This window comes from Osmia bicornis, chromosome 5 (genome assembly GCF_907164935.1).
Source record: "Osmia bicornis bicornis chromosome 5, iOsmBic2.1, whole genome shotgun sequence".
Classification (NCBI taxonomy): domain Eukaryota; kingdom Metazoa; phylum Arthropoda; class Insecta; order Hymenoptera; family Megachilidae; genus Osmia; species Osmia bicornis.
In genome coordinates, this window is record NC_060220.1 from 10,661,542 (window position 1) to 10,687,791 (window position 26,250).

The 26,250-nt window shown below is 35.9% G+C and overlaps 6 protein-coding genes and 2 long non-coding RNA genes across 8 annotated transcripts; 4 read left to right on the forward strand and 4 right to left on the reverse strand.

Moving 5' to 3' along the window:
* Positions 1-1,906: 1,906 nt before the first annotated feature.
* LOC123987795 lies at positions 1,907-2,406 on the forward strand. The gene is made up of 3 exons (XR_006829397.1): positions 1,907-2,062; positions 2,130-2,205; positions 2,334-2,406. It is a non-coding gene; the product is annotated as an uncharacterized LOC123987795 (long non-coding RNA).
* An 8,706-nt stretch (positions 2,407-11,112) lies between these two features.
* On the reverse strand, positions 11,113-11,914 carry LOC114882425 (histone H1-like). The gene has a single exon (XM_029199313.2). The coding sequence runs from the start codon at positions 11,847-11,849 to the stop codon at positions 11,151-11,153; it is 699 nt and encodes a 232-aa protein (XP_029055146.2). The 5' UTR covers positions 11,850-11,914; the 3' UTR covers positions 11,113-11,150.
* A 2,414-nt stretch (positions 11,915-14,328) lies between these two features.
* LOC123987793 (histone H4) lies at positions 14,329-14,721 on the reverse strand. The gene has a single exon (XM_046285792.1). It carries the CDS (start codon positions 14,687-14,689, stop codon positions 14,378-14,380), a length of 312 nt encoding a protein of 103 aa, XP_046141748.1. The 5' UTR covers positions 14,690-14,721; the 3' UTR covers positions 14,329-14,377.
* A 214-nt stretch (positions 14,722-14,935) lies between these two features.
* Positions 14,936-15,422, forward strand: LOC114881361 (histone H3). The gene has a single exon (XM_029198124.2). It carries the CDS (start codon positions 14,968-14,970, stop codon positions 15,376-15,378), a length of 411 nt encoding a protein of 136 aa, XP_029053957.1. The 5' UTR covers positions 14,936-14,967; the 3' UTR covers positions 15,379-15,422.
* A 1,916-nt stretch (positions 15,423-17,338) lies between these two features.
* LOC114881363 (histone H4) lies at positions 17,339-17,728 on the reverse strand. The gene has a single exon (XM_029198126.2). It carries the CDS (start codon positions 17,693-17,695, stop codon positions 17,384-17,386), a length of 312 nt encoding a protein of 103 aa, XP_029053959.1. The 5' UTR covers positions 17,696-17,728; the 3' UTR covers positions 17,339-17,383.
* A 1,693-nt stretch (positions 17,729-19,421) lies between these two features.
* On the reverse strand, positions 19,422-19,836 carry LOC114881362 (histone H2A-like). The gene has a single exon (XM_029198125.2). The coding sequence runs from the start codon at positions 19,834-19,836 to the stop codon at positions 19,462-19,464; it is 375 nt and encodes a 124-aa protein (XP_029053958.1). The 3' UTR covers positions 19,422-19,461.
* Positions 19,837-20,051: 215 nt separating this feature from the next.
* Positions 20,052-20,975, forward strand: LOC114881357 (histone H2B). The gene has a single exon (XM_029198120.2). The coding sequence runs from the start codon at positions 20,094-20,096 to the stop codon at positions 20,463-20,465; it is 372 nt and encodes a 123-aa protein (XP_029053953.1). The 5' UTR covers positions 20,052-20,093; the 3' UTR covers positions 20,466-20,975.
* A 2,113-nt stretch (positions 20,976-23,088) lies between these two features.
* LOC123987796 lies at positions 23,089-25,602 on the forward strand. Its single transcript, XR_006829398.1, has 3 exons — positions 23,089-23,130; positions 23,222-23,945; positions 24,077-25,602. It is a non-coding gene; the product is annotated as an uncharacterized LOC123987796 (long non-coding RNA).
* The last annotated feature ends 648 nt before the right edge of the window (positions 25,603-26,250 follow it).

Genomic DNA, 26,250 nt, shown 5'->3' on the forward strand with positions numbered 1-26,250 from the left:
AATTGTTATGTGTAATTGTCGCGGTGTTCAATGAATTAAACCCTAAGTTGCAAGTTTAAATGAATTGAATAAATAAAGTTTAGTTTCGATTCCGCGAAGCCAGAATCTAATCCTTCTAATCCTCGAACGCGAGCAAACGGGGGCGGACTACAACGATTAGAATAATGCTTAACAGCAGACAACCTACTATATAGTTACTGAGTGCTTGAACGGGACTTGAATACCCGATCTCGCAAAGTTTCCTCGTTGCAGAGATTATCCGAAAAGAACGTACTGACGTGTATCGAACTGATTCTAGACTTCAACTAGACCCGAGGTGCCCTTGTCGCCACCCTTTTTATACTCAAAAATTAGAATAAAAAGAGTGGTGGAGACTGACTCTACGTAACCCGTAGGACCGCGCCCTTGCTTTGCGTTGGTCTCGAATTTTCTAGAAGACGGTTGGTGTCGGGTGCACACATCCGATTCCATATAAGGAAATTTCCGAGACGGATACGTAACAAAGCAAACTTATCAATTACTAAAAATCATTAACCCTTTCGCTACGAGCGGTGACTATGGTCACCCAACGCCTGACGCTCGCCACGTACGAGCGGTGACTATAGTCACCCAACGCCTGACGCTCGCTACGTACGAGCGGTGACTATAGTCACCCAATGCCTGACGCTTGCTACATTAGGATTTTCGTGCGTTTGCACGAACAGTCTACATATATGTTGTATCCATGGCAACCCATTGCCATTATTTGGCATTTGTTTTGCATTCTTAGATTTGTAACTGGCAATATGCAGCGGTATTGAACGTACAGCGGGCGATTTCAGTTCTTCCGCAAGTGCACTCCCGTGTCGCGATGGCCCGTACCGCGGGAGTAGTGCGCCGTAGAATCTGTCCGTAGCGAAAGGGTTAAGTCAGCGATCTTATCGTTAATCAGAATCATCTGAATCGTAGTGATGGTAAAGATATATACATCGGTAATTCTGGCGAATACATGTGACAAATAACCCTAAATGTTCTGTGACAACTTGACCCACATCGATAAATAATTTAAACTGTCCACTCATTTATTAGGAAGTTCGAAAAATGCAAAAAGATTATCAGAATGAGTTAGATAAAACTCTAAACTATCGGATTTTAAAGACGTTATAGTCGATGCTAAGAAACAAATATACTTGCCTAATAGAAAAAATATTGCAAAAATTAACTTCAAGTGTACCAAAACTAACAATGACCCGTCGTGTCTTGATACTAATCTACAGCGAACTGAGCGATCGCGACGGAGAGGTGACAGTCAGGCCCTCCAAGCTCCACTCTTGTGAATTTGATGTAAATTTTAACTCGCCCCCGGACTTCCAGGCGGCGCTGATTTCGCTTATCTATGTGCATAGCTTGTATCACTGATTTTAACACACAACCAAAGATGTCGTGACGTCATGTTCCCGCGAAATTTGTCGCCGCGTTTTTCAATTGTTTCAAAATTTAAAAAGACAAAAGAAATATGGCGCACATGGTTACACATGGTGGTAGCGTAGGTGACTGAATTTCCAGGTTCATGAATTCCATTATTATAATTATTACTATTATTATTACTATTGCTATTATTATTATGACTAGTATTATTATTGAAAAAGATATTTTTTAAAGTTTTTTCTAGGTTTTTAGGTTTTTCAATAACGTCTGCTGATGAGATGCAGCAACAGGAGGAGAAGATAGAAATTAAGCAAGTACACAATTTTTTAAAATTGTTACTGAAAACATAACTGTTTACATTGCTATTTTAGTAATATATTTAATTTTAATTATTAAAATGTATCTTTAAAGAAAGAGGAAGAAAATATGCATCATCAGAGGGTGTATTAACGAAAAGAGCAGGATGTTCCCCTTCCCCTAAGAGAGAAAGGATAAGAAGAGGATGGCACAGTGGGTAGAAGTATGTGACAACCCAAAGTCAATGCTTCCACCTGAAAACTGAAATTCCGGGTGATCTGTAGTAGCTACTTTAAAGAAAAATACTTCATGAGGAAAAGATTAACAACATCAGCAGTTCCAACACTGAACTTACTTGGTAATAACTTTTATGTATACTTTTTATAGCATATGTAAATAATTGTTAATGAAAATATTTATTGCAGTGTCAGAGGCTACCTCTATTAAAACAGAGCAATAAGACACCTGGATGCAAATGAAAAGAAGAAAAAGAAGAAAATTGTAAGTATTCAGTTTACATATACAATATATGCATAAAACCATTAACGTGGTATTAATACACTAAGTATACATAATAATACTTCTTGCATGAAGTGTATGTATAATATTATATAATTTTGTTCTTATAGTTAAACCTGACTGCACCAGGGGAGTGGAGAACGTGATTTTCGATTGTATATTATTATTGCTATATATATATATATATATATATATATATATATATTGATTATATTTTAGTAAAAATTTAATATATTTGCATGACTGCACATATATTATTGTAATTTTTTCCTTTCCTTTATTTTTATTTTTCAAAGTCTTGAATAAGTAAGACCATGCACACGTATATAGGGACCATGTGCTTGTGTGTGTACCTCACCGATAACATTTATATGTGTTTGTAGCGACACCAGCACCGCCTGGAAGTCCGGGGGTGAACTAATTTTAATTACAGCATTAAATACGGGAGTTTGGAGGGCCTGGTGACAGTATGTCCACGCGTTGCCATGGGTTATGAATACATTTCCATTGTTTAGTTTCTTTGTTATAACAATTGCAACAACCAACCCATGTGACAACCATACCCGGTCTCTTATTAACTTTTTTCCACAAAACGGTGCTAGTATATTCTACCGGTAAAAATGTTTATTAAAAATTGTAATAAAAACAAAATACCAATATTACATAGTGCGAGTGCGAAAGAGTGCTTATATCAGCACCCTATGTGAGTTCACACCGTCCGCCAACTTGTTAACAAAATAAAATCCAGTCTGTTGTCACTTCAGATTTATGTTATAGTTTTTTAATAAAACATTTTCAAGCTATGTTTTATGACATACTCTTCTTATTTTTTAATCTTATAACATGTGCTATGTATTTGACCTTCTGCATTTACAACTTAGCTGATCGACCTTCATCGTGTTTCCCGTTGTAGTTACTAAAATCACCGTTTTTAAACGTAGTGTAATGTCGCGGAGTTCTCCCTCTCACAGAGTCCTCTACGTACTTTGTATAATTAAATCTAAACTGTTGATTAAGTAGAGGTTCTCACTTACCTTTCGCTGGGCGAGGATACCTGTAATGGCGAATCGTCCGGATATTGGAACGGTAGGGTAGATGTTCGAGTGAAGTTCACGCACTTCCGATCACAACAAATGTTTATTTGGTTCGAGTACAATCCTTAACTTGCGCACGTTTTACAAATGAGGTTTGCTCTGTCGGATCCCTGAGTTCCGGATCCCTGAGTTGCGGATTGCTAAAGTGATCTGATCACGACGAATTCTGAGTCTGCACTCAGTTTATACTGTTCTGTCTACACTGTTTCTGTACTGTTTCTGCGCGATAATTGATCTGGTCGCGAGCGGGCTTGGTCGCGTTATTATATATTGATAAACGAGGTCGACATTTGATTTCGCAATTCGGGTGAACCACCTCGTCCGGATCGTCAGCGTTCTCGCCGTACGACGACCCGGCTGAGTTGCTCACTCAGAATTTTTTGCGGAACGATGAATTTGAATGGTGCAATAGAAGTTTAAAGAATTTGCATGGCGAAATAGAAGTTTAAAGAATGCGTCACAGGACGTGACAGTAGAGTGCAAAACAAAACAGTTTGTGATGATAAAATGAGGTTTTGAGTCGTCGGTATTTCAGATATTGATGCTTGAATTTCCATAAAATAATTGGTTATGCATTATGTAAGTAAGTAAGTAAGTAAGTAAGTAAGTAAGTAAGCAAGTAAGCAAGTAAGCGAGTAAGCGAGTAAGCGAGTAAACGAGTAAGCGAGTAAGCGAGCAAGCGAGCAAGCGAGCAAGCGAGCAGGCAAGCAAGCAAGTAAGTAAGCAAGTACTTATATGTTGTAATCCTATTCTAAACTGTCAGTAATGCAGAAAGTGACATTCCCGTAGTAAAATGTTTCACAAAATTTTGGGTTTCAATTTTCGTATCATCAATGTTCCTTCTCGTAAATATTGTTCTTATTTGTAAGGAACCTATTTTTAAAGTTTTAGTCAAATCAAAACATGTTAGTTTTCAGTTACATAAAAATGATAAAACGTTTTCTTTAAAATTTTGGGGCTCAACTTTCGAGTCGCCAAAAATTCTTTTCGCAAATGTTGTTATTATATAAAATGAAACTATCTACAAAATTTCAGCTAAATGGGCTTTAACAGGTTTTCGAAAATACAGTTATAAGAATCATTATTAATCCACATAACTTGTGTAAAAGTAGTCCACGATCTGCTGTACAAAGTATAAAGTATGATTAATAGGTATAGACCAGTGCCAGATTAAGAGGAAGTTTAAGGGGGTAGTCACGGGTAATAGTAGCGCGTTGACATTACCGGCAAAAATGGGCCTAAACATGGATTTACGGGACTACACTTTTCGTCCTTATATGAGAACACTAGCTGGTGACCCGGGCTTCGCCCCGATGTACATGTAGGGCAAATAGGTGATAGTGTATATAGCATTTAACGCCAATAGATTTCCGCATCACCTTTGAGGTTCTATTGTGAATGCGTTTTTTTTTGTGGTTCCCCAGTAGGCTTATTCCACTATAAAGAAAAATGGCTTAATACTCGTGCTTTTCTCCGGTATTTAATTGCTTTAAATCCATTTTGTCTCCAATGAACATCAGTTGTATTGCGTGCCTATTTGTTGAGATCATATGGTAGATGTGCAAAGTTATTTATGGTTTTGTGATATAATAGTACAGTGCTACGCAAAGGTGTTTGCAAAAGTAAATGAAAACTAATAAAGAAAGACTATATACAGATTTGAATAAAGCAAACGGTGAAGTGAAATTTGAAATATTACATTTGGTAAAGAAATAAAAAGGGAAGATCGTAGTGAAAGAAATTACGCAAAAAATATCTACGACCTTTTTTTCTACTTGAGGGCCTCTTTATAGACCACATTTGTGGTTCTACCCTTAGGTGCTAGGATCACCAGGCTGCTGGATGAGCTCACCCTAGAGCAGGACACGTAGAATATAGTCTAATGTGAAAAACAGTCCTCACTTAATAAATAATTACAGGGTGTAGTCTGGACAACGTACACCTTAGTATGCGATCGCCGATTTTCTACTGTGTCTGCAGGCAACAGCACGACGACCAATGACCAATATACATATATACCTTGTGTATTGATGATTTCAACATATCGTAGCTATGACGGCAGCCGGGAATCTAATATAGCCTTATCTAACCTAATCTAATCTATCTAATCAGTGAATTAGGTTGGGTTAGGCTAAAGTAATATTTTGGTCGCCGTTAGGCAACCAAATACATACGCTGAGATTCCAAATTATTAAAATTAATTAAATTTGATTTTTAAGCCCACCCGTTATGTATGTGTATATGTCGCCGTGTTGCTGTATGCAGAAACAGTAGAAAAGCGGCGATCCCATACTAACGCGCACGTTGTCACGAGCGCACACGGATAGGCAGAATTCAATGGGATAGTTTCGACAGTTTTTCGGAAATATTGCAAAAACTAAGGCCGAGCGGCTGTTATATGTATAGGAAAAAGTGGTCCAAAATGTTGATTTCTACAACATATTTAAACATTATCGAAATCGGTGATATCGTCTGTAATCCAAATAATTACCTTCACCCCAGAATTTAGATTTTCGCCTTCCGAGGTTGATTAGAACAAAATCCTGAATTATGTTTTAATCAATTGTATGGGTGACCTTCGTAAGCAAAAACCAAGTCGATATCTCATCGGGCCTAAGAGATATTGAAGAAATCCGTGTAAATAGATTTTAACCCTTTTTACATACTTAAGGGTCGAATTTCTAAAAATCCTTTCTTAGTGGGTGCTTATGTCATGAGAGGAATACACTACCTGAATTTCATGTTTCTAGGTTCAGGGGTTTGGGCTGGGCGTTGATGAGTCAGGACATTTGTCTTTATATATTAGATTTGGGGCTGAGTGAAGGCTTATTCGAAAGAGGAAGGTCCAATGCAGGGCGCTGCACTCATGTTTTAGTAGGATTATGTTCATGTTTAGTAATATAAGCGTCCAAAGTGGAGGAAAAAATCGACAAAATGCAGTCGCGGAATCGAAGCATTTTTAGGCCATTAAAAGAGTGCTGTGATTAAAATCATGAGTGCAGCGCTCTATCCACAACCCTTACCTGCAAATTAAGATCTATTTTGTCTTCATTTGTTGCCAAATAAGGACGAAAAGTGTAGTCCCGTAAAAGCATTCCCACAGACTAGTTCCGCCATTTTGTGGATAATACAGAGCAAGTCACGTGACAAATTTAGTTCAGCTAGTGGTTAGAAGGTGGCGTCTAACTAAGAAGTATGTCGATTTGGAATCGTAATCAAAATCAGGCGTTAGCTTGGCTACGTCACACGACTGTGTCAGCGAAGGCAAGCGAAAAAGGCAACAACGCCCCAAAGCTGAGTGAGACGAACTACAGTCATGCTGTCCTTCTCTCATTCTGAATGTTGAGATCGTCCCTTTTCGCTAAGTTTTGACTTACGCCCGCCTGGATTTTTCGCAGCGCCCCATAACAAACCTCGCTCAAAGAGGAGGTATAACAAGAGAAGAATATACATAAGTTGTATATGAGATATTTATTTATTTAAATTATTTGCATTCACTCAGAATATTGACTAACACTCCTTTTTATTTTTTATTAGTTTCGAAAAACAAACTTACTATAGGTTTTACAAGCGTCACGCAATTGGGCCGAAGTATATCTTTTTAGTAAGAGATAGGAAAAAGCTATTGATACAAAAGTTGAATGGTATGACTTATGAAAAATATGAGATATCTCACGAAATATTAGCTTTTTGAACATTGTACTTTTAGATATAGGTGATAGGTAATAGTGAGAGGGAATAGTAGCGAGGAGGGAGAAGAAGAGAAGGAGCCGGGGTCCCTCCATTTATTAGTTCTAATACTACTTTTTTATCCAGAATTTTCCAAGGAGTTGATACGAGTAAAGAAAGAAATGCAATTCTATTTAAACAAAAAGTGTATCTGCATGTTTTTAGTGCATCGTTGCATTCACCAAGAAAATGAAGTCAGAAAAATAAACATTATCATACCATTGAATTTTTACACGAACAGCTTTTTCCTATCTCTTACCAAATTCAAGATATAGCCCGTCCCAATTGCGTGACGCATCCTGCATGCTTTTATGAATTAAAAAACATTTTTTTTAAACTAATAACTAATAATTTATTTAAGCTAATAACTTTTTCTACAAATTATTGTCAGATAGCACGTTCCTTCGGTTCTTCAGAGTATGCATATATTTTTCAGCAGCGAGGGGTACTACGGTGCGCTATATAAAATCCACGCGTTTGGTCAGTCAAAATTTACCGGAGCGGAACAATTCTATCATTTAGGTTGAAAGAAGGATAGCATGATCACCGTACATCTCACTCTAACCACGCGGCAATGTTTCCCTTTCGTTCTTCAGACGTATCGTCGCGATACCTCTGGCGAGATGAGCGTTTGAATGTGTTTGTAAAAATACTTGAGGCACTGTTGCCTTCCTAGATCGTGTTGCGCACACGCTAGCTGAGAATTAAACCTTTCAAGTTCGTACCAGACCACGCAAGTGGCTCCACCAGGCCCAACGAAAAATCTGCTGTAATACCGACGTCCCGAATCGCTGACGTCACGTGCCGTGTCTACGTAATCCTAGGCTCCACTTTGAAGGGGACCTCGTTATAAGCTTTCCATTTACTATGTCAAAAAATGTCGAATTAAAGTTTTCACTATTGTCCTGTTTTATGATCAAATGTTATTTAATTTAAAAAAAAATAAATTTCAATGTTTGAACCAAATTTATTAACCAAAGAAGTCCTTTGAGGGTTGAATAGTCCCGAGTCCTAGAAATCTAAATTCGGTCCTGGTATAGACTTTAAACTGCCAGAAAGTAACCGAAGAAGTGGTTAGAAAAATTATCGGATGGACTATTATTCGAATGATGATACAAAGCACAAAGGTAATACATAATACAATACAAATTATTGAACGCTTTAAAATAAGCACTTGCTAGCACATACTATACGCAAATTTCTACGATACCAATGATACCACGGTAAAGTAACCTTTGAAATATATTTTGTTCGTAAAGTGAATAGAAATGAAAGACTGGAATTAACGTATAATGACGAGTACATCAGTGAAATATGTAATGTAATAGAGTGATTCTCACATTTTTACAGACAAGAATAAGTTCAATAGTTTCAGGTCCGATCAGGATTTATACTGTGCGAAGTAAAAAAAAAAAAAAAATGAAGAGCTTAAATCAGAAAAGTCACTACTTACAATAGGTGCTTGATGATTTACTACCATGTATATAATCCCCTATTAAAAACAAGCTATGTTCGCATGCATCATTCACCTGAGTGCATTATACGTTAAATCAGAAAAAATCGGGTGGAGTCAAGCGACATTCCGAAAGTATCTTTTACGTACGAATACACGGAACTCCAAAATTTTCGGGTCTCTACGATTCAATTCGGGATTATATTTCAAATTAATCATATCATTGTATGGTCATTGATATATTCACAATTAGTTTCTTTAAATAACCAAATAACTAATCTTTATAATTGAGTGTATATTTACTTACGTAGGACATGAAAATAATTAAAGAAATAAATTTTTGAAAGTTCTGATTGTGTGGGTAAAAATAAAACGACTGTGTTCACTTATTATTCTTTATATGACGAGTCAGATCTGATTCTAATCGCTGAAGCCGGCAGAGAGTGCCATCGCCCCACGCCGAAAACCCGCGCCGCCCCACTTCACCTTTTTAAGGAAGAGAAAGAGAAGGGGAAGGCGCTTGCATCCTGTATGTCCCGGACCACACATAGGCGCACCAAATTCCAACATAAATATTGTATAATACTTTGACCTGAGATCGTTGATTCGCTCTCAAATGTCTCAGTGATCCTCGAATAATTTAATGAAAGAATTGAGTAGACTGATTGGTTTAATATGAAGATATATTTCACTAACAGAGTATGTGGTGTACAATGGCAGTGTATATATAGTTTACCAGAGGCGTTGTTAGCACAAGATATATATCGGAGTTCTAACGCTCTTTTCTGAGTATGTATGTACAATAATGAAAATTGTCTATGGGTGGAACTATCGTTGATTGGTGGAAACGCGGGAAGGAATATGCAAACGGAAAGAAAAATTGTGCTATGATTGATAGGACTTTTTGATTTCGGAGAAAGTGATGGAAAAATGTGGCGGGAGGTGTGAAGGAGTAAAGGTGAGGAAGTGGAAGGTTTACTGTGGGTTTTTCCGCAATTGTTGGGAATTCTCAATGTTTAATTGCGAAGCGCCTAACGGTTCATGACCCTAATGAAGAGTGGTCGACCAGACCTCGGTTTCATAGACTCTGGTACAAACTTCGACCTGATGGTTATTTAACCGGGACCTGAAGGGTCTACGGGGCAACAAATAGAAAAATATATATTTGTAAACAACGACACGATATGTACATATTATATTCATATGTTTTAATGAACAATTAATAAGATCTGAAAGTAAAATAAAATACTTGTATCCCTATACAGGGATACTGTACGTATGCACTGCGATATCATATTTAATTATAATCTTTTACCCACATATTTTTTAAAAGAGTTCGTACCTACAAAGATACTTAAATGCAATTGAATGTAAATTGTTGTTTACTGTTGCTAAAGTGCAGTTCCAGCGTTATGAGAAAACTTTAAAGAGTTGATAAAAAAGGAAGATAATGATTGATTTACATATGTTAATACAGATCTGATTCGAGTTTCTGCTAACCATAAAATATTTACTAAACCTATGGGAAATTTGCATTGAGCACTTATACAAGTATTTTCAAATACAGTAATGCTTCGAAATAAGCAAGTGGCTCGGGACCGAACAGTTGCTTATTTCGAAGCAGGTATGCTATTCGGCTTGACTTTGTTCTCGAAACGGGACGATAGAGAACGCAAGAAACGAGTGAGAGATCCGAGGTAGCGGCAAATCATAAAGTGATCGGCCGAGCAGCGATGTTATTTTTTGGACAAGGATAGAATATAGCATGCCCTCTCATTCTCGCACTATGCTTTATTTCGAAGCAAATATACCAGACTGAGAAAGCATTATATATATTCCATCCTTCTTCTACTAACCGATGTCACTGCTCAGTCGAGCGTGAAATTTATTACACTAAACATCGGCTTCGCGCTTTCATGGACCTCTCACTCATTTCTCGTACCTCTCACTTTGCGGGCGACTTGAAACAAAGAAGAGGGGATACGGAGTTGCTTATTTCGAAGCAGAGACCACTTGCTTATTTCGAAGCATTACTGTATATTTAACGACATGCTGCATTCATTTCAATTTAAAGCGTTACGAACACTTCAGTATTTTATTAAAAAGGAAAGCTATTGTACGTACATTTTGAAATATAATTGGAAAATCCAAGTTAGTAAATGCTTTAAAAATAAAACGAGAATTTATACTTTCAATAATCAAATTGTTGTTGTCCAGTAATTAAATTTTATTTGAACTTTAATGACTTCACTATGAACAACATTGTGTGTCTAAAGTGATTCGCGTGAGAAACATATTCTTGAACCTACGCTTACTTTCAGAACACTGCATAGAAACAAATATTTACTTTTGCCTTGAACGACCTACCTTAGAAAAAGCGCTTATCAAATAAATGATTCTAACAGAATGTCGTATGAAGCAATGATTCTACGGAGACAATACATGTATGTAAACCGATAAGATAACACACATTGCAGATTTGCAAAGGAAATGCACATTTTGCATAAAATTTGTATCAAAATCTTATTTTAAAGGAGAAAGGAATTTGGAATGAACAGGTAAATCTTGCCGAGTGCAAACAAAGATTGTTTCTTTGTAAAATAAGATTTGTGGCCCTGAAAAGGGCCAATTGGTATGTATTCTTCAACGAATTACTTTTTCGCCGCTGCTCTTGCGATTTTCGGCGATTTTGCTGTTTTTGGTTTTGGAGTTTTCGTCTTTGCTGCTGGCGCTTTTGTGGCTTTCTTCGCTTTTGACAAATTCTTCGGTGGTGGTGCTGCCTTTCGTTTCACAGATTCTGTTATCTTAGCAGCAGCAGTTTTAGCTGCTTTCTTCGAAGAAGATTGTTTCTTGGCTGCCGCGGCCGGTTTCTTCACTACTGGTGCTTTCTTCGGGACAGTCGCTTTCTTAGGACTCGCTGGCTTCTCCACAGCTTTCTTTTCAGCTGCAGCAGATACAGTCCGTTTCACGAGGCGTTTGGATTTGCTCTTAGATTCGGAACCCTTCGAAGATGTGGACAGCTTGAACGAGCCAGAGGCACCTTTTCCCGTAGTTTGCACCACCGCCCCGGCAGTTACGGCAGTTTTCAAGTACTTCTTAATAAATGGCGCCATTTTTTCACCATCAACTTTATACGTCGTTGCTATGTATTTCTTGATAGCTTGAAGTGACGATCCTTTGCGATCTTGTAACGCTTTGATAGCAGCGTTCACCATATCCGCAGTTGATGGATGCGACGATTTAGTACGCTGTGATTTTGTCTTCGATTTTACAGACTTTTTCGCAGGTGACGGGTTTGCCACCGAATTTTCCACTGTTGCAGTGTTTCCAGAACTATTTTTCTCCTCCATCTTACACAAAATGAACAATAACTGGGTAAATATAACTTTCACGATCCGTTCACAGAGTGCGCGACTAACTCAGAAATCGGGCTACTAGTAGGAAAGGCGCGGACCGGGAAGAGAGACCTCCCTTCTGTTTCCAATATCACGTTACTGAGAATCCTGGACTAACACGGAAAGATTTATGATTTATGCAACTATTTATTCGATTCAAAGCACATATTAGATATGTAAAGTTTCAGTTATTGTCAGTAGTTTTCAACGGTGTCGTTGCATGACGAATTTACGTCGATTTTCAGCTATTATATTCGACTGAAGTGACATAGTCTCACGGTTGTTCTTATTCAGGATTACATCAATCTGGAAAATTAAGTAAAAAAAGGAGAATATTCAATCCAAAACGATTTCTCTTGTGAAAATAGATGTCTTAATATTAAACCTATCAATTTATGTACATCAGCCGTTAATAGAGTTTAGATATTATCAGAAATTCCAAGAGTTTTATGCGGAAAGAAATACAATCATCAAGAAGACACGACGCAAATGGTTGACATTATAGTCATTTATATAATACCATTAATCTGGTTAATAATACTCAATTATGGTCGACAATGTAGACGAGAAAATAGAAGTGGATTTATTTAAGAACTTATCTCGCATTAATTTAGAATATCGCACACTCTATTCGAGAAGTTCTGAATCACCATACTTTGGTGCTTTGAAATGATATTTCAGTTTTATAAAAGTGCTTGTACACTATTATACATAATGCAATTTCAATTTTCTCTAATTTAAAAATTAATACTGTTCTGAAGCCTACTTGTTGCTGATAAAATATAACATTTAATTGTGAAATGTAATACCACCACAGGTACTTTGTGCGTCATGAGCTATGCCTACCATTTATGTTATCAAATAGGTACTTCAACTTTGAATGCAGATGATGTACCATAAATATTGTATAAAATAGAACTAGACAATGTAAAAGACTAGTTAACTAAATATTTATAGAGAAAAATTAAATCAATGATTTCGAGCACATACTTAATTGGACTGTAGAAGGTTATTGATGACTTGACGATGTTGTTTCGGTACTGTAGTATGATACAGTGATGAAGACGAATGAGTGTATCGTTGTACGAATAATTATAAATGGAATACAATATTAATCATGATATACACCTTAACTTTGACCAGCAACAATAGAACATGTCGGTTAGGATTTAAAAGGTTCAAAGCGGAGTATTTTATTTCAGTTTGGAGAAATACTTGAGGATTTGTCTTGTAAAAATTAACATAAGTTGATTTTCACTATTTTGTTTATTTACATGCTAAAATAATTACAGTTCCTGTTTTGATAATTTCCTGCTCTCAAGTTTCTATAGACAAGTCTTTCTGACTACGAAGCAAAGTATATGGAGCATCAATAATATTCCACGTTCTTCACAACTCATTTGTTTACATACATATGACACAGATACTCATTCATTCGACATTTATTTCTTCATTTCATTCATAGGTTGTGTACTGTTGCTAAACATTAATTGTCTATTCATTTGTTTATGCGAATCAGCTATATATTTGGCTATCTAGCCAAGGGAAAGGAGTGCATCCATGGCTGTGACAGCGTTTCTAACAGGAAATTATATACAGCACGAAATTAACGAGTAAGTATTATATATTAATTTTTCTCATCCTAAAATAAATTTTGCTTTCAATTTCTAAACTGTAATGTACTAACATTTTTTAAATGTTCGCCTAAGAATTATTAATAATTTGGTTAACTCTATATCCACTGATGGTTTTTACATAATTATAGTATTCACTATTCTAAGTGTCCCATGGTGTGGAGGTCTCATCGCAACAATAGGGTCGCTTTTACGACTTGCTATTTGAATCGAGACGTATCCGCTGAAAATCGGTAAATATCGCTGATAAACGTAATATCTTGAAAGCTAATTAAAATCGGGTGTATACATTAAAGCTTAATAAATTCCTCTTGAAAAGCACTATCTTATGATCCGAAAAAATATATATATGTATATATTTCCATTTAAAAAGCAGAACTTGACCATCATATCTCTTAAACTAATAATGTAAAGAAATTTGTATTTCAACCAAAACACAGTTCCCATTATATCGTGCAATTTTGATGTCAACAACTTTTGGATCATTAATAGTTACGGTATAACGGGTCTGTCACACTTCAACCTGGACACTCTGTATGTAATACATGGAAGCACAAGACGTAGGTAACAGGAAATTAAGTGGTGGAAAATTAAGTGCAGTTGCTGTAGCTACGAAACAAAAATATTGTTACCAGATGTTAATATTATTATAATATACATTGTTACTTCTACTGGCATTCTTTTTGTGTCGAGTAAAGTGTTATTGCAAATCAACAATAGTATCAAAATAATGTGTATTTGATAATAATTAACGGATAAGTTGAAATGATAGAAGTTCCATGTCTAAATTTTTTGGTGGCCCTAAAAAGGGCCGTTTTTAAGTAAGAACTTAATGGCAGTGATAGCAATTTAACCACCAAAACCATAAAGGGTTCTACCCTGACGTTTCAAAGCATAAACCACATCCATGGCAGTAACAGTCTTCCTTTTTGCATGTTCGGTGTAAGTGACCGCGTCACGAATAACGTTCTCAAGGAAAACTTTGAGAACACCACGTGTTTCTTCGTAGATCAAACCAGAAATACGTTTTACACCGCCACGGCGGGCAAGTCGACGGATAGCTGGCTTCGTGATACCCTGAATATTATCACGAAGAACCTTCCTGTGTCGCTTTGCTCCTCCTTTTCCCAATCCTTTTCCTCCCTTTCCACGACCGCTCATTTCGACTAATGTACGCTGCTTCGTAAAGTCAACAGAATCAACAGAATAATGTGATATTTGTCCAAAGTCGAACTACTATATAGCTGTACCAGCTGTCCTTCCCCCTCCATCGCTCGTACCCCTGTCGTCAAGCGCTACAGAGCTCTCCCCACCTCGCGTACTTTAACCAATCAGAGCAGAGGTGGAACTCTGCTCTACAAGCATATAAGAGAAGCAAAATCATCGTTGCCTTACTGTAGTTTCGGAGTTTAAACGAAGCACACTTTATTCTCATCGACATGGCTCGTACTAAGCAAACCGCTCGTAAATCTACCGGTGGAAAGGCTCCACGGAAACAGTTGGCTACCAAAGCTGCTCGTAAAAGTGCGCCTGCAACGGGAGGAGTGAAGAAACCTCATCGCTATAGGCCTGGAACTGTAGCTCTCAGAGAAATTCGAAGATACCAAAAAAGTACGGAACTCTTAATCCGAAAATTACCTTTCCAACGTCTCGTTCGTGAAATAGCTCAAGACTTCAAAACCGATCTTCGTTTCCAAAGTTCTGCTGTGATGGCTTTGCAAGAAGCCAGCGAAGCTTACCTTGTTGGACTTTTTGAGGATACCAACTTGTGTGCTATTCATGCCAAACGAGTTACAATCATGCCAAAGGACATCCAACTTGCTCGCCGTATTCGTGGAGAAAGAGCTTAAGTTTTAAGGCTCCGCCTTTTACACAACAATCGGCCCTTTTCAGGGCCCCATTTTTTTTAAATCGAAGAACACTTTCGTGATCATTTTAATAAACTTAAAATATACTGTACCCATATCATTATAAACTGTAACTTCCACCTTTCAAAAAGAATCATAAAATTAGGTTCAAAAAGATATTTTTACCATAAAAGTGAAACCCCGAATGTATACTATAATACACTCAATTTGGAATTTAATTGGAAGGTATTTACACGTCTTAAGTAAAAAGTATTGAAAAAACAATATGTAACTAACTTCTAATTCTTTATAAAATTGTCGTAGCTGCAGGGAGTCGTCGAGATTTTTTAGTACAAAATAGATCCTAAGTATTCGGCAGAATGTCTGAAACGAATGTTGCGCAGCTACGTTGGTGCTGTTCTTTGTTCGTAGCTGTACAGTTTGCCTTTGAGTAAAATCCCGAACATGCCGATATTAATTTGTCCGGTCGTTGTAAAATGCCGTGTTCATCGTAATAAATTAAATCACGGACGAGTATTAAACCACATCTTCAGAGTATTAAATCTATTCCGTATTATATTCAGTATTAAAAAATAAAAAAGAATTCATATGTCAACGATATACACTAACGCATAACCAATGCATCCCCCACTTTTACATTTTTATTTATTGCACTCGTACACTAATTACAATTTAACGATTATAGATTTTGTGGCATACAATTCCTTAAACCTGTAGCACCGATTTTTTTCAGGTATAAAAAATAAAACTGTTAAATTAACTTATACATGAACTTATTGTTAGTTACGAATCTGTATATTTTGGGAAGGTGTTGGATTATTACTAATAATAATGCGTCAGCTAGAACACAAAAATGAATTGTGTTATACAGGGTGTCTCAGGTAAAGGAGGCCACCTAAATATTTCCTTTATTTTTAATGATACAAAAAATATCTCTGGTTTAATTTAAATGGTGTCGGTGGAGGAATACCGTAGAGGACAAATTTTGTTGTCCGATTATGTTTCATAGTTTTTTCAAGGTTATCGTTATTTTTTATCAGGAAAACTTCTGTTTTTCTATATTCCATCTTGATGCGGCTGAAAAAATACATTTGAATATGCTTAAATTATAACCTAAAGGGTGATCTTGAGTACCAAAAATATGATAAACTTGTAGGGTAATATTAGAATCACATTTGAACTTAGTGTTTATAATTCAATGTTATAATTCTCAACATATAATGTTATAATAAGACTCCAGATCACCCTTCAGGTCATAACTTAAGCATATTCAAATGTATTTTTTCAGCCGCCTCAAGATGGAATATAGAAAAATAGAAGTTTCCTTGATCAAAAATAACGATGACCTTGAAAAAACTATGAAAAATAATCGGATAAAAAAATTTATCTTCTACGGTATTCCTTCTGTGATACCATTTAAATTATACCATAGATACTTTTTGTACCATTAAAGATAAAGGAAATATTTAGATGGCCTCCTTTAGCTGAGACACCCTGTATATTAGAAACACTACTTTTAGTCAGAACAATACAATAAACAAGATGTCATCGGACCTATAGGCCTGTAGCTGTTTATACCTAAAGGCCTCGATAATAAACTGTATGCAGTCCTGGTCTCTTCTGTTCTTAATTGGACAACCGACTTTTCTATCGTGTCTTTTTTTCACTTCGAGTTCGATTTTTAAAGCGTAAAGACATCCTTCCGTGCCAAGAAATAACGCAGAGTTAATAAAAAATTCATGGTGTTTATTATTTATTGAAACTCACTTTAAATAGAAAAAATGTTGTGCAATTCAAATTTTCTGCACAGAATATATTTTTTTTATGAACTTACATAAAAGGTAATGCACGGTAGTATCACTTATATGGGGGTATAAAAATGTTAGGATTGTAATATGGATCATTGGAACTGAGAATTCATACGCAAGAAAAATATGGTGGCCCTGAAAAGGGCCGTTTTTATTGAATAAAAGTGAAGAATGACACTTTAACCACCAAAACCGTAGAGGGTTCTTCCTTGCCGTTTCAAGGCATAGACGACGTCCATAGCTGTAACGGTTTTCCTTTTAGCATGCTCAGTGTAAGTGACAGCGTCTCGGATAACGTTTTCCAAGAATACTTTCAGAACACCTCGCGTTTCTTCGTAAATCAAGCCAGAAATACGTTTCACTCCACCACGGCGAGCCAGACGACGAATGGCCGGCTTAGTGATACCTTGAATGTTATCACGAAGAACTTTTCTATGACGCTTCGCACCTCCCTTTCCCAATCCTTTTCCTCCTTTTCCACGACCAGTCATTATGTACTTTACTTACAGACGATTGCAACTCGATGACAAAATGTTTGGAACTACGTTGAGAAAACCAGAACATGGCTCTTTTATAGAGCGGCAACTCTGCTTTCCCCTCCACCTTACTTCTACCCAATCAGAAGTTCGCTGCGCATACGACAATCGAGCTACGGGAGCAAAGGGAACTGCGTAATTGGCTCGTCACGTTACAGTAAGTTCATAATTTGAACTACCAAGATGCAATGTCCGGTAATGTGATATCGCGTTCTGTTTCACGTTCGGTTTCGTTGCACTGAGTAGGACTAAAAACTATCGGCACGTAACTAATTCGAACATCTGGGTTTTTTGCCTTGCTTGTACCAATAAAACTTAGATAGAAAGGGAGCTATTATTTTTCCTGCGTGAAAATTCTCGGTGAAAGCAAGTAAAGAAATCCAGATGTTCTGGCCAGTTACTTAATATATATAGACTGTGGATTACATAAAAATAGTTGAAATTGAAAAAAGAGAATGAGAACAACAGTCGTGGTCAAGATTGCCACCTTGACGGCATAATACGGCTGGTATTATTTTTATACGGTTGAAAACCTCGCAGAGAGCGGGGAGCGGGATGAGAGCGAACAGTAGCCCGAGTAACGATAAATATTAAGTTAACATTGATATTATACACAGGGTGCCTCAAATTAAACGTCAAAACGTTGGGAATGTGTAGGAGACCAATAAGCTAAGAAAAAAGGTCGAATAACTTATCCGAATGAATTATAATACTTTACAATTTATATTTATGCTAATTTATATAATTATTGGATTTATAGAGAATATAATATACACGAAAATGTAAAATAGAAAACACACAACAATGACAATTTCTTCTTGATACTCTTTCTTTTATTAAAAAGCCCTCCATTTTTGCTATAGCCACTTCAACAATAACAATTAACATTTGAATTCTCATTCAGAGACTAACAAAGTAGGAACTTCCCAAACATTATTACTGTATATTTTAGATACCTGTTGCCGTCTGATGCACTTACAACTTCTAAATACAGTGCATTAAAGCAAAGTTAAAGACATACAGCAAAGCATACAAATGCTTTTTCTTCTAAGCCCAGAAATTTTTCTAATAAGAACAGAGCTCGAAGATCTCTTTGAAAAACCGCAATTCTCCGCTTGAAAGCCGAACACATACATAGATCGTAAATCTGGTTGCGGGATAGTGGCTTGTTTACTGTCATGGGAATTAGTAGAGAGCATCATATACATGTGTGGCCCCATCCTTTTTGCCTGCCAGACGCTTTCGCCAACTACCGTGATGTGCGAGTGAGAGGTTCACCGCCACCGGGACTACCTTTGTCTTTCGCTGTTGGATTTACTCTCTCGTAACAGCGCAAGCGCGCAGACTATGGGGACTCGTTTCCCAATTAAAATAAAACATTTGCTGCAAACAACTGGGCCAGGTGTTTGGAATGTGGAATTTTCTGAATAGTATAGCTTTTACTTCTCAACTTTCATCTAATCTCAAACAGTTTGAATACTTAGATATTTTATTACTAGAATTAAAAAGTTATTCTAAATAGTACCGTATTATAGTAAAAATGTATTAAAATTTGTTGTCACTTTCTTCATGACGTACGTACGTTAAAATAGTAAGATACTTTACAAGTTCACAAATTGTAAAATAAAAGAGAAAATGAATGAACAGTTAGAGATTCCTGCGTGTTAAAATATTTTGTGGCCCTGAAAAGGGCCATTTGTATGCTGGAATTCTTTGTAGAGTTACGCCTTCTTGTCAGTTTTTTTTGGCAATAGGACTGCTTGAATGTTCGGTAATACACCACCCTGAGCGATAGTAACGCCAGACAGTAATTTATTCAGTTCTTCGTCATTACGTATGGCCAGTTGAAGATGACGAGGAATGATTCTGGTCTTCTTGTTGTCACGAGCAGCGTTACCAGCCAATTCCAATACTTCAGCTGCTAGATATTCCATAACTGCAGCCAAATATACTGGTGCTCCTGCACCAACACGTTCAGCATAATTTCCTTTCCTTAAAAGTCTATGAATACGACCAACAGGAAATTGGAGTCCAGCCCGACTGGAACGAGACTTCGCCTTTCCCTTAGCTTTTCCACCTTTGCCACGACCAGACATTTCCTCAGTAACTTTGAAAACAAGTGAAGTGAACTAGAAGAGATATAAAAGTAGTTTGTGTGATTCAGAGCGAGAGCTCCGCTTATATAGCTGTCCGTTGAAGTTTGGACCGACCAATGAGGCGGCAGCTCGCACGTAATTGGTGCGCTCTCGGCTGCCTTTCACACCATATATACAGCGTCTCCACTCCGTTCCGGCATTCAGTCGTGGATTTTCGCTGCTGTAGGGTGTCTCGAGTTTACAAAATCGTTACGAAAATGCCTCCTAAAGCAAGTGGAAAGGCTGTGAAGAAAGCTGGCAAAGCTCAGAAGAATATCAGCAAGACCGATAAGAAGAAGAAGAGGAGGAGGAAGGAAAGCTATGCAATCTACATCTACAAAGTGCTGAAGCAAGTCCATCCCGACACTGGTATTTCCAGCAAGGCGATGAGCATTATGAACAGTTTTGTGAATGATGTCTTCGAGCGGATTGCTGCTGAAGCCTCACGCCTAGCTCATTACAACAAGAGATCAACCATCACATCTCGGGAGATCCAAACTGCCGTCAGACTTTTGTTGCCTGGTGAATTAGCGAAGCACGCTGTTTCTGAAGGCACTAAAGCTGTTACCAAGTACACCAGTTCAAAGTAAATGCTGCAGCATATTCTAATCGGCCCTTTTAAGGGCCAACAATTTTTATTACGTAGACCATCCTCCTTTCTAACATTTTCCTTATTTTTGTCCCACGATTGTAATATAAATGACATTTTTTGACACTAAGAGTATCCATACCAGTTATAGAATTTGCCGAACTACTTGATAATTTTATTTTAATTTAAAATCTAAACTTTTAAACTCTATTTGACTTGCGCAGTACGTATAGTGTTGTATCCAATGGAATGATCAATGATATAGTTTCTTTCTTTTAATTTGTAAAATTGTGTCCATCTTATTTCGTAGTACAAAACAATACATCGAAATAAATCAACAATTTCAGCATCAATAATACTGAAGAAAGTATTATGCTTGTTACCTTAACCTAAACTACAATTGTTTTAATCTAAATTTGTATCACTGAAGAATTATATAGATTTAGTATGTTTTACTTTTTGATTAGTTAATATTGAAAATTATTTTCAAATAAAATGTCATATGAAGCTATGTACCAACTCGACTTATTTCAGCAATATTTATATATTTTAGTTGCGTGAAAATAAGTTTTGTAATAAAAATAATATATAGTTTTTCGCAACAACTGTTTTCAAATTTCTAGCAGAAACGTTTCAGCAGATGTCCCCACTATAGAGACGTTTGTGGGAGCATCAACGAGAGATTACTGTCTCTAGTCAGTAGTGGGAGTTAAAACAGAAAAAGGAAAACTAACTCACCACTTTATCGTCTCTCTCATGGTAACGCGTGATAAAGTTGATTAAAATTCATGGCTAAACTTCCTAAAACCTCCATACTCCGAATTGGCTCAAATTTTGGAAATAGATTCTTTTTTGATAAAAGTGATGATTGCGAGAAGGATTTCTGGCGACTTGAAAAAACATTTGTTATTACATGAATGTCACTCTCTATTTTACCGGCATAGCATCTACTGTGATTTACGCTTTTTACAAAGTCATCTATAGACAATTAAAAACCAATAAACATAACGGGTGGACTTAAATATCAAACTTAACTGATATCAATGATTTTGGCATGCGTGGCCGGTCGCCCGAATATTCGTCTGTCCAAATCTAATCTAATTCACTGAAGTTAAAGTTTGGATTAGGTTTGTATAAAAGTTTTATTGATATGCAGAATATACATAATTAATATCATCAAGTAATTGATGATACATGTAATACAAGTATTCTTGATACATCGATACCTTTTAAAAAACAATTGAAAATAGTAGATTTCACAGCATCAGAACTGCCTTCAAATTTGCCTCAAGTATTCCTGCTGTTGGGCCATTCCACGCAAAGTGATCACACTTTTTCCCGCATGGTCTTGGATTTTTGTTAAATTTTGTAGGCTTGTAGAACCCAATGTACGAACAAAAAATCGATGCTCCGTTCCTCGATATTGTTTAAACTTTCCGAGTTATAAGGACTGAAAATTTAGGGTCAATTTTTTTTCAAAAAATCATAACTCGGAAAGTATTATAGATATCGACATGCTTGAACCGGCATTTTATAGGTAAAACTTCAAAGTTTAATAAAAAAATTACTACATGTGTCAACTCAATCTTCAAATTGTTGTAAATAATGTTTATAGTTTTCAAACTTGAAAATAACCCCAAGGGGGAGCACGAATCGGTCTGAAACTCTTCCTGTAGAATCTTTAAAGAGTTTTCTAAATGCCCTGAAAATTTCATGATGGAACACGCAGAATTGCCGGAGTTATAAAATTTTATCGCTGCGTATGACCTGCCGTGCCGATGCCGATTGGACGCGTTCCTTTTGGACGCCGCGTCGTGCCATTTGGACGCCATATGTTTTATAATCATTGCCTTTGGAATTCGGCAGATGGTGGTATTGTTTGTCGATTTAAATTCCTATGCTATTTGAATGCGTATGCATGTTAAAGTATATGATTACATATATCTAACGATAAGGTCAAAGGGTTATGTGTAACGTTTGACAGGTATAGGTTATAGTGAAAAACATGTGGAAATTGAATGCAGTTACTTTCTTACAAGATATATCTGGAAGTATGTTTAACAATATCATTACTACCGGAGTTTAAGGAAAAAGAAATATTAAACCTTACTTTCTTCAATACATTCTTTATTCCAAATTAATGTTGTTGAGTACAATGTATCAATATATAATAATATGATTTCTTTTTCTTTATTTTCAGGATTTATTCAGACATTGATGAGGAAATTACAACCAAAAAGCTATGAAGTAGGAAAATTGAATAGATCCATTAAAGAAATTAAACAGTGTGGAATGAAATACTAGGACAAATAAAAAAAACATACTCTGAAAACAGATGCAATTACTTTCTCGCAGGATATATCAGAAAATATGTTTGAGGTAAAAGAAATATTAAACCATATTTTTTTGTGTACATTCTTTATTTCTAATTAATGTTTTTGAGTACAATGTATCAATATATTATGATTTCTTTTTGTTTATTTTCAGCATTCATTCAGACATTGATGAGGAACGTACAACCAAAAAATTATGGACTAGAAAAGTTGAAGAGATTCATTAAAGTAATTAAACAGTGTGGAATGAAATGCTAGGACAAATAACAAAAACATAGTCTGAAGACAGATGCAATTACTTACTCACAGGATACATCTGGAAATATGTTTAAGGTAAACGAAATATTAAATCTTATTTTCTTCAATGCATTCTTTATTCCAAATTAATGTTTTTGAGTACAATGTATTGTTACGTGCGGAGCAGGCGTAGTGGTAGGTGACTACTCTGCGGTATGTTATGTTCCGACTCAACGCTTAAACACCTTCTTTGTGAAGGAAAGATAATATAGGATTCGGATTCGGTCTAGACTTATACAAGCCTCTCGCTCGTTGGATACAAGGTTTAGAAAAGTACGCACTAAGTTATGATTAAATTTTGAATAAATAACTATTATATATTTTGATAAAAGAATGAATTGTTACAAAAATCTGATTGGTACACAAGTATGAGAATATAACGAGTATTCAAAAGATATTATGATTCCTTTAATTACTGAGGACAGAGAATCCAGATCTTGATTGGACTCACCGGATGTTTAGATGTACAGAAACGGTAAACGGTTAATTTGATGGATTGCTCCCTTCTCTCTCTCTTCCTCTCGACGTACGGATGTTGAGTCTTTATTTAACGAGTGAACTGAGTCTTTTCGTGTGACAGTTGATTTTCACGAAACTCTGCTCGACGTATTTCGCAATACTAAACGTTCCTCGGACAGAGAGACCGCGCACCTCGCGACTGTATGGCCGACTGTGTGTCTATTGTCCGTAATCGGGTTTTTTATTAGAGTCGAAAATGCTGATTTCGCATGGTTTGGAGGAAAGAGTTCATTAGTATATTGACCTGTTGGAATGTCTATCATTGCTACATATTTTCGACGCAGCGTTTCGAGAAGAAGAGAGAATTTGTTGACGCTGGTGACTCCAAGGAGGTCAGTCAATGAACCAACTTTCTGATTGCTGACGCTTTCATAATTTTGAAATTGAAGACAATGGAATTTTCTTTGTCGGGACGTAACAGTATCAATATTTAATAATATGATATCTTTTTCTTTATTTTCAGAATTTATTCAGACATTGATGAGGGAATTACAATCAAAAAATTATGGAGTAGAAAAGTTGAATAGATCCATTATAGAAATTAAGGACAATGTATGCATTTGTTGCAGTATGTTAATAAAAACATACTTCGGATAGTTGAAATTCTTTATGCATATTTAAAAAGGGAAAATAAAGATATAACACTAAATAAAAATAATGTTTAAATCAGTTGGATATTATACCTAACCTATCCTATATTTATTAATTAGTTCATTCTGATATAAATTAATAATAAATTACACCACATTTTTAAGCTTGAAGTGATGTGCCTAGTTTATAAGTAATGCGGTTAATGTGTATATTTGTTAGCACGAACGTTTATTTGAATCAGTGTTTTCTTATTAATACATACTATTGAAAAATGAAATGTGAAATAAGTGCTACCCTTAATAAAAAAAAAGTATTATTTCGATTGCTTGTGATTATCTCACAGTGATAGCAAAAGGAATAGAAAATTTATATCAGTACTATTCAATTCATGAGATTTTAGAAACACTATCAACTGTATACAAGGTTGTCAATTATTATTTGTAATAAACATATTTATTCAACAGACAATGTATACATTTTATGTAGCATATTAATAAAAATGTAGTTTTTAAGGTTTATTTCTTTACAGACATTGGAGACATGACAATGAACATTTAAATGCATTTTATTCAATAAATATAGGAGCACTCAGTTACATGAAATGAAATAAACATGTTTGCAAAGTATAAATCTTATTTAACTGATGACGGTATAATTCTATAGTTTTTCTTACAAAGTGTTTTTTATTTGCAGGTTTATGAGATGCTTTTAATATTTCATTCATATACAATAATGCGTGTACCTTGTCTGCATAATTATTAACTGATTACTGACTATCATGCAATGTTTAAGAAAATGTTTAATTATATTTCATTTATCACTGAATGAAACATTAATTAATTTGTATTGTTATTCTTTATTACTTGTACTTTAGTGTTTAAACCTATTACAAAAGAATGACTGGGTTCTTACACCTGACGTTGATACAGTGTGGTTCGACTACATTTTTCCTTACTAACTAAGAAACTTATTATATACACTACTTTTAACTATTATACTAATCACAAATTTTATAATCTTATTATGTTTATATCTTAATTAACAAAAGCATGTGTATGTATATATAATTTGTTATGATTTCCGCTTTCCATTTATGAGCTATAATTTAATGACAAATTTTTGTTGAAATCCTGATAGAAGATAAAATCATTTAGATTTAATACATCTATTAAATACTGAATTGAAAGAAAAATTCGTAATTTATATACATATAACCTAACATGTGTCAAACTACAAAAAACACAACCAGCATTTTGTAATGTGACATCTCTGTAATATTTACAGATTCCAGTTACTAGATGTTTTAAAGTTCTCGAAAATCGACTCTTTCGAAAATTGTCGTTACTAAGTTGTCGATCACCTGGTCAGGTTGTTGTCCCGACGACGTCGCCTGTCTATTGCTGTCTATGACTGACAGAGACGATATCATCGGGTCGTTGGCCTAGCGGATAGCTGACAGCAGCTGATAGATTGAGAAAGTAAACACTCTCGGTTTCGACAGGAGCATAACAAAACCTATCTCTATGTTTTGCTAGAAAATTTTGAAATATTGTAGATTATTAAGAAAAAGAATTGTAACTGGCACAATATATTGTCGGATTACATGTAATTAATATTATCTAGTACAATTGTCAAGAAATTTAGTGAATTCCGTTTCGTAAGATTTTAAGTTACTGTAAAACTTGGATATATGCAACAAACATTGGGACCCAGGCGTAGCATATATCCAGTCGAGGTGTCGAATCTCGGGTTACACGCGACGAGCAGCCAAGCGTGAATGTAGAAAAGGACAGGCAGTGTTTCTCGAATACGCGTCCGCGACGAGACTAGCGGATTGCAAGGTGATTCGCGTCAACGAGAGTTGTAAATTCTCGCTACGGTTTGACCGACGCCACGGATCGCGTACTACTCTGCGACCGGTTAAGGAGACAGAGCTCATTAGGGTTGTAATTAATTGTAAAGATTATGATGGTTATATGTATTTAATGGTTGCACAAGATTTGATGGTTTGACGAGTTACTCTGACTCAAGTATTAACAGTTGTTC